The sequence below is a fragment of the Lottia gigantea genome (genome assembly GCF_000327385.1).
Source record: "Lottia gigantea unplaced genomic scaffold LOTGIsca_124, whole genome shotgun sequence".
NCBI classification, from domain to species: domain Eukaryota; kingdom Metazoa; phylum Mollusca; class Gastropoda; family Lottiidae; genus Lottia; species Lottia gigantea.
Window position 1 is genome coordinate 23,831 of NW_008707309.1, and position 9,149 is coordinate 32,979.

At 30.4% G+C, this 9,149-nt stretch overlaps 1 protein-coding gene across 1 annotated transcript in view; it reads left to right on the top strand.

Moving 5' to 3' along the window:
• The window catches only part of LOTGIDRAFT_138352 (hypothetical protein), a gene marked incomplete at both ends in the record, with an annotated part of 25,000 nt that extends 15,852 nt beyond the window's left edge, over positions 1–9,148 (top strand). Inside the window, 12 exons of the mRNA XM_009048539.1 lie at positions 16–197; positions 1,059–1,169; positions 1,513–1,608; positions 3,222–3,452; positions 3,792–3,984; positions 4,392–4,514; positions 4,887–5,059; positions 5,583–5,747; positions 6,890–7,082; positions 7,972–8,055; positions 8,239–8,372; positions 9,008–9,148. Of these exons, the coding sequence (XP_009046787.1) occupies positions 16–197; positions 1,059–1,169; positions 1,513–1,608; positions 3,222–3,452; positions 3,792–3,984; positions 4,392–4,514; positions 4,887–5,059; positions 5,583–5,747; positions 6,890–7,082; positions 7,972–8,055; positions 8,239–8,372; positions 9,008–9,148 (1,826 nt within the window). The remainder of the gene's footprint in view (positions 1–15; positions 198–1,058; positions 1,170–1,512; positions 1,609–3,221; positions 3,453–3,791; positions 3,985–4,391; positions 4,515–4,886; positions 5,060–5,582; positions 5,748–6,889; positions 7,083–7,971; positions 8,056–8,238; positions 8,373–9,007) is intronic.
• Position 9,149: the final 1 nt, after the last annotated feature.

Sequence of the window (9,149 nt, forward strand, 5' to 3'; positions counted from 1 at the left end):
ACCTGCGTCAACAAGACAATAAAACAAGTTATAATTTAGTTTGTGAAACTCTGCAGTTTTTAGATTGTATCTGTGGTAGTACGACTGGAGGATTGGGTCTACTAGGTTTATATATTAATATAAATAATGTAGGTTTGATTAACCAGGCGTTAACTAGTTTAACAGAATATTGTCAAGGACCGTGTCATATCAACCAGGTTTGTATTGTTCTACACCTTCACATTCCTTTCACAACATGTGCTTAGTTTTTTGTGGGGTTTTTATTAGGAAGTTTCTCAAAGAAAGCTAGATTGATGGAGTCTTTACGTTACATCTTTTGCTTGGAAAGGTGGAACAATGGTAGTTGTAGGTTCTAATCTCAGCCGTAAATGGGTAAAGTTAATGCACATAAGCTAGTAGAAAGGATCCTCTTGAACAAAAGTTGTCATCCACGTAAAAAATGACAGTTTCTTCCTTTCCTTCCCTGAAGATTGAATTATTATTGTTTTCTATTGTAGAATTCTATTGTAGAATTCTATTGTAGAATTCTATTGTAGAATTCTATTGTAGAATTCTGTTGTAGAATTCTATTGTTTTATATTGTAGAATTCTATTGTATTCTATTGTAGAATTCTATTGTTTTCTATTGTAGAATTCTATTGTTTTCTATTGTAGAATTCTATTGTTTTCTATTGTAGAATTCTATTGTATTCTATTGTAGAATTCTATTGTTTTCTATTGTAGAATTCTATTGTATTCTATTGTAGAATTCTGTTGTTTTCTATTGTAGAATTCTATTGTTTTCTATTGTAGAATTCTATTGTTTTCTATTGTAGAATTCTATTGTATTCTATTGTAGAATTCTATTGTTTTCTATTGTAGAATTCTATTGTTTTCTATTGTAGAATTCTATTGTAGAATTCTATTGTTTTCTATTGTAGAATTCTATTGTATTCTATTGTAGAATTCTATTGTTTTCTATTTTAGAATTCTATTGTATTCTATTGTAGAATTCTATTGTTTTCTATTGTAGAATTCTATTGTATTCTATTGTAGAATTCTATTGTTTTCTATTGTAGAATTCTATCGCTATGCATGAGAGTAATGGAATAGATATTATTATAGCGTTATTATTAAATGATATTAATCCACTCGGGAAACAGAGAATGGATCTAGTTCTAGAACTGAAGGTAAGTATCCTATTTTTATATGAATGATGATGTCATCAAACAAATCATACCAGACTTGGGTTCATTAAGTAAAACATTACTATGAGGTTTCTATTGTTTTGTCTTGACTTGGTTTGGCCTGCAAATTATCACAGGGGATAGCTGAGTGACAAAACATTTACTCTTAAATTCTGATTTAGCTTTTTTGTAAGCTAGATATGCTTATTTATCCAGATTATTGGCAACCAGATAAACCCGGCTCCACTGTAAATAAATACAGTATTATGACTTGAGAAGATAATGAAGATAATGTAAATAGTTGCAGACTTACAGTTTTATTTTTTATTATAATTATATCTTTCAGAATAACGCGTCAAAACTACTACTAGCTATAATGGAGAGTAGACACGATAGTGAGAACGCTGAACGAATTCTCTCTAATATGAGTCCAAAACAACTAGTAAGTTATAACTTATCATTCTCTAAGACAAACTATCATTTTATGATACCTCTTTGCCAATGTTTTTTCAAAAAGTCTTGCCTTATGCTTCAATATTTTTGAGAAATTGAGACTCTTTCTTATCTGGGTGTCTCAGATTTGCTTTGAAAATTTCACAAGAGTACATGCTATATCTTATGGTAAGGTAGCAGCGATATCCTGGGGATGACGATATGTCGCGATTATTAAAAATAATATCGTATCATATCATCATCCCCGGGATATCGTTGCTACCTTATCTTATGGTTAAGTCAAATTCTTCTTTTTCATTGGCTGTTATTTTCAGGTAGAATCTATAAAACGTGTATTTAAACAGGGGATATTGGAAGGGGATGCCATATATTTCACTCAGGTCTATAAATCTTTCTCTCCGCACGATTAACTTGTTCAAAAATACACTTTTATTTACCCTAGGGGGCTGTTGTCAGGAAATTTGTAACTGGCGATTTTTGTATCTAGTTAGCTTCTAAAATCTGATGGTTAATTTTTTTTCTTGCAATTATGTCAACCAATCAGTGTTTTTAGTACTTTATATTTGTGACTAATTTTAAGATTCTAGAAATCTGATTAGTCGATATCATCTCTGTAATAGCATCATCCAATCAGAGTTCGTAATTTTGTACGTCTACACATCTTGGAAAGTTATGATGTTGCTGACAAGCCCCTAGTTTGTGATTGCCACCCTACTTAAACCTGTTTGATGTTTTATATTAATCCAAGTGGCTGTTGATTTTCAATCTTAGATTTGAATGTAAGCTAAAAAAGGTTTTTTAAAACTAAAAATTACTGTTTGAATTTGCAGACAAAGATATTAGTGCCCACCCTGATTCAAAATATAAAAACTTACAGAGCATTTGGACTTTTGGTTTAAAGAGAATTGAAGTTTGGCAAATATTGCATTCATTATTACTTAAGTACTTACATTACCAAACAAAATTAAATGAATTGTTGGTGTTTATGTTTTAAATTGTCACTGGACTGGCACTAATATATTTGCTCTATACATAAAACCTGGCTATATTCGCATGATTTTATAAAGTGTTTTTAACCAGGCACTGTTTGAGTTATTTTAAACAATTAATCACCATGAGTTAAGAATGAATTATTATTAATATTTTTAGAGTGTTTGCAGTGTGACCCTTTTTTGATATCCCAGTGTGGAAATATTTTGATTAAAAATAATGTTGATTTTGCTGTTTAAACATAAAACCTTTTTCTTTTTACAACATTGTATTTGACAATCTTTATGAAGCTAATTTGGTAAACTAATTGTTTAATCTAGACCTTAAGAAGATACCATTATTAAACTGTAGTTATTGTTGTTATTTTGTTATCTGTATTCTAGGTTAATTTCTTCTATTAATTATAGATTGAGGAAGCAAAACATGCATTTTATTCAGAGAGTCCACATAGCTGTTATTGTTATTTTTTTTATATAGGTGATGGTAGCCAAACAAGCGTTCCATTGAGAGAGTTCACATAGCTGATAGAATTGGTATATATATTCTAGGTTGATGTAGCGAAACAAGCGTTCCATTCAGAGAGTCCACTTAAATATTATTGTTATTTTGTAGGTTGATGTAGCCAAACAAGCGTTCCATTCTGAAGATACAGTAGAAGATGATGAAGAAGATGATGAAGAAAGAGAAGCATCCCCTAAAGCTGTGGGTCACAATATATTCATCCTCGCCCATCAACTCTCACAACATAATAAAGAACTGGCGGAGTTATTAAAACCTAGTGGTACTGATTTATATGGTGACCAGGCTTTAGAGTTTTACGCTAAACATACAGCTCAGATTGAAGTATGTTATTGAAGGTCTTTTTTAACGTTCATATTGTCATACTGCGTTGGTTTTGTAGCGAATAGCCGCCATTTTCAGAAATGTCACAATATATATCCACTGATTTATATTGACAATTAGTCCTCCTGGATTATTCATTATTCAAAGGAAAGGAAAATCTAATTGTCTGCAGAAAGACAGTGGACCGCACCCCTTAAGATCTCTAACAACTTATGAATGGCAAAACCAACAATATCCACGGAAAGATGAAACACCATATGCCCCAGGGGACTTCTCTTTCCTAGAAAACATCACCTATATTTGACTTAATAAAATAAAATTTGTCGTTGTTTTTTTCAGATTGTGCGTCTAGATAGAACAATGGAGAGAATCGTCTTTCCAATTCCAGAAATCTGTGAATATTTAACGGAGGAGACGAAAGTAAAAGTTTATAATTCTGCCGAACGTGATGAACAGGGTAGTAAAGTGTCTGATTTTTTCGAGCGTCATGAAGACATGCTGAGAGAAATGCAATGGCAGAAGAAATTGAGAGGTAATTATAAATTAAAATTGCTTCCTAAAGAAAAGTTTCATTGAAGATTTTGAATTTTTTTAACAGTGTCACATTCTCACTCATGTTCAATGAACTTTCTAACTTGAATTATTGAAGTCTACTTTTAAGGATTAACTTTCATTTCTTAAACTAGCTGTCCTGACGAGGGTTGTTTATCCAAAATCCACGTTGGTCAATTTAGATTGACTTTGTAACCTCACCAAGGATTAGGGAATATGTTTTTTATTTTGGTTTACCATATATAGTAATAGCAAATAAAGTGTGCAGGTGTTTATAATGTTTACTTCTTCTAAACCTTCTCTAAATCTGAAAAATAAGCTTACCCCTTCATATCATTATCACCTTATTGTAGTCTGAAGTAAAAATTTAAATTGTTATATTTTCAGCGAATCCGTTGCTATTTTGGTTTAGTAGTCACATGTTACTATGGGGTAGCATGTCTTTTAATTTCACCGTCATCATCAACCTTCTAGTGGCCTTCTTTTATCCTTTTAGTAATTCCAAAAAAGGTGTGTATATTTAATACATTACTTTAACCCTGATGTTCCTACCCCCTAGTTTCCTGGGGTACATCATTATACTTCGTCCAACTCTCTCCTTGAATCTTTTAGTCATATAAATATTTGCCTTTTCAGTAGATAAAGCCCAATTCCAGGAGACAATTTTATTGTGGTGTGCCGTCTTAATGTTTGTTTTACAACTCGTAATTAAAATTAAAAGTCTGGTTCTCCTAAATATAAAATCATTGCCTCTTGTGTCTTAATTTTCTATTCAATTAGACAATTATACGTAATAAAGAGTAAATACTGAAGATTCTGTCTATCAGCTTTGTCTTCATCTTGATTATCCCTGCTCATTATCAATTCAAATTTATGTTCCAGAGCTAGATCCGAGACTGTCTGGTTTAGTATGGACAGCCATGTTGGTATCGTTAGCATTCGTTATCACCCTCCCCCGTCCACTTGGTATTCGTACTTTAATTGTTTCCACTATACTCAGATTAATATTCTCAGTCGGTCTGGAACCTACACTTTGGTTACTTGGTGTTTTAAATGTAAGTTCTCTTCATTTTCTTTCTTTCAATACGTCTTATGCTATATTTAAACTGTGTTACTTCAACTGTTTACAAAGAAACAAGAAACAACCTGGCTACCAGCTTAGTTGAATGAAGATCATACCATTGGTTCACCAACAATAAATTGAAGCAATAATCTTTAACGTAATGCGATTAATGATCTTAAAATATGGGAAATTAATGTCACGAAAGAGGAAAAAAACAACAATTACAAGGATAATAACTTAGGTTCACAAGGATCCTTTCTACCAGCTGATTACTTAGCAAACCTCATGGTAATGTTCTTTCCCTGATGATCTGTAGCTTGAATGAAGACATAGATAAGAAGGATAACAACTTTGGTTTATGATTCTACCAACTGCTTCTTGGTTTGGTCACACCTTAGAAATGAACTTTTTAAGATCATCTGAACCTATTTACATACAAGTTAACAGGAAGAATGAATATTGAAAATTTATTTTCTATATTATTATGTTTTATAAATTGATTCTATATATTTCAGGTTATAAATAAAGCAATATTTTTAACGAGTTTAATGGGAAATCGAGGAACTTTAACGAAACCATTTCGATATATTATAACAGATTTTGAGTTTATGTATAACAGTATTTATCTTACCATGTGTACTCTTGGTTTATGTGTTCACGAATTCTTCTACAGTTTATTGGTAAGTTTTAAGCAATCGGAAATGAGATGAAATGAATGGAGTTTTATTGGAGTTGTTCAAATTGAATAAGTTAGATTAGTGGTTGCTAGTCTGACACCCTGGGATCTCTGCCTCTTTCAAATTACACAAAACATACTGCAATTAATTGAAGTCACTCCCAATAATTGTTTTATATTACAGTTATTAGATGTAGTATATAGAGAAGATGTTTTATATCTATGTTTTATATTACAGTTATTAGATGTAGTATATAGAGAAGATGTTTTATATCTATGTTTTATATTACAGTTATTAGATGTAGTATATAGAGAAGATGTTTTATATCTATGTTTTATATTACAGTTATTAGATGTTGTATATAGAGAAGATGTTTTATATCTATGTTTTATATTACAGTTATTAGATGTTGTATATAGAGAAGATGTTTTATATCTATGTTTTATATTACAGTTATTAGATGTAGTATATAGAGAAGATGTTTTATATCTATGTTTTATATTACAGTTATTAGATGTTGTATATAGAAAAGATGTTTTATATCTATGTTTTATATTACAGTTATTAGATGTAGTATATAGAGAAGATGTTTTATATCTATGTTTTATATTACAGTTATTAGATGTAGTATATAGAGAAATCTATGTTTTATATTACAGTTATTAGATGTTGTATATAGAGAAGATGTTTTATATCTATGTTTTATATTTCAGTTATTAGATGTAGTATATAGAGAAGATGTTTTATATCTATGTTTTATATTACAGTTATTAGATGTTGTATATAGAGAAGATGTTTTATATCTATGTTTTATATTACAGTTATTAGATGTTGTATATAGAGAAGATGTTTTATATCTATGTTTTATATTACAGTTATTAGATGTTGTATATAGAGAAGATGTTTTATATCTATGTTTTATATTACAGTTATTAGATGTAGTATATAGAGAAGATGTTTTATATCTATGTTTTATATTACAGTTATTAGATGTAGTATATAGAGAAGATGTTTTATATCTATGTTTTATATTACAGTTATTAGATGTTGTATATAGAGAAGATGTTTTATATCTATGTTTTATATTACAGTTATTAGATGTAGTATATAGAGAAGATGTTTTATATCTATGTTTTATATTACAGTTATTAGATGTTGTATATAGAGAAGAGACGTTAGTTAATGTGATACGATCAGTAACTAGAAACGGTAGATCAATCATCCTAACAGCTGTTTTAGCTGTTATTTTAATCTACCTATTCTCTATAGTTGGGTTTATCTTCTTCCAAGATGATTTTCTAATGGAGGTTGAGATGCTACCAGTAGAAGACATTGTCAGTGAGTAGATTTCTTTAGAAAATATGAATTTACCATCTCTTTTTCATTATGGATAAAGATAAAAAGTCAAAATCTCTGTTCTACTTTCACTTTATTATAATGAGGCAAATTGTTGCATATATACAATACTCCTTTAGGTCTAAAATACATGAAATAGGAAAAGATATTAACAATATTTTATTGATATATTTAAGGTATTGAGGAAACAGGTTTAGGACTCTATAACGCCTCTCTTTGATTTGCTTCGTTAGCAGTGAGAACTTTAAAAGAAGTTAATTCAGACTCAAATCAATTAACTTAAAGTAATTTTAAAGAGGTTTTCTAAAGAAATTATGAGTATCAGGGACACTGATGGCATTAATTTGCACTATTTAAATGTTTAATCAGACGTCTGTGGTTCCTGCAATTCTGCTAGAACTATGTAGTTTATAACGTCACTATCGCAAAGGTTCTTGTGTATCAAAAGCAGATTTTTGTGATGTTTTAGTAGAATTTTGAGACGCAGGATTGAAAATTTATGCTATCAGTATCCCAAATACACTTAAATAGTATAGAAAACTTCTTTACAATCTCTTTACTGAATTCTTCACTTCTTCCACAACATGTGTTAATTCTATATTCTGAAGTCTATATTATAGAATAAACTGATTATTTTTAGATGAAACTATGATAAATAAAGCAGAAGCCACGTGTTCAGCTGATGGAAATTGTACCAAAACTCAGTCAATCGTTGATCAATTGTTAAACATGGGAGGAGGTACTATATTTTTTTCTTGTTTAAGTAACAAACGCTATTTTATATCTTTTATTATTTTTATTATTATAATTCTACAGTGTTTTTTTATATCACCCCCTTCCAAATTTTCCCCCTGGATTATTTCCCTTTTAGAAGGCCACATTAGAAGTTATACATGCAAAGTGTCAAGTCGTGTGAATGAGACGATCAACCAAGGTCTTGTGAATATAATCACACGTTAAAGATTCTAAGCCAATCGGAATTCGATAAATCATAGCTGGATTGCTACAGCCAAGATATCTCACATTGTCATCTAAACTATAAAAATAATAATGGCAAGAGGCGAATATGGGAAGAGGGCGATGAAAATCAACCCGTTATTACAGCTATAGTGATATTATTTATTAGGTATTGAAGTAGTAAGTGATGGTGTAGAAGAAGATGGGAAACAAAGAGCCTGTGATTCTCTCATTATGTGTATCCTGACCTCCCTGAATCAGGGATTACGGAATGGAGGAGGAATTGGAGATGTTCTCCGTAAACCAAGTAGTAGGGTAAGCCAGGAAACTATTTCATAAGGATATAGGGAGAAATTAAAAGTAAAACATTAGAGACTTAAACTAAATCCAGATTTCAATACTGTATTCGGATTGGTTTTCAAAGATCAATTTATATCAATAATTCAGTAATTGACCAATCAGATGAAGAAAATTCGTAAATCCTGAGTTTTTGGCTATTTTTAACGTATCTGATAAAATATCTCATATATTTACTTCATTTAATAATACTCAATTCATCATTTTTATACGCCCTAATGAAAATGTGGACGTATATTGCCGTCACCCCTGTCGGTCTGTCCGTCAACATTTCTTGTGAACACAATAGAGACTACAGTTTTTATCTGATTGAATTTATTTTTTCTATCGTTGAATTCAAACTATTAAAATTCCTTTAATATGAGAAAATTCATACTTTAGTCACTAAAGACTGTTTTATCATTTCTGACAGCTGCCTTACCTTGCCTGACAAGCTATCTTGAGTCTTACTGTTCTTCTAAAATGATCTGGAATAGCTGTTTGACTGATTTCAACTCCCTGTCAATGATTTTGTGATCTTATATAATAGCATAATAAAGAATGTTGTTTCCTGATTATTATCTGATTAAGATATATTTCTATTTTCCCTCCAGGAACCATTATTTGTATTGAGAGTTATCTACGATCTTCTGTTTTTCTTCATCGTAATTATTATCGTTCTCAACCTGATTTTTGGTGTCATCATCGACACTTTTGCTGATCTCAGGAGCGAAAAACAACAGAAAGAAGAAATTC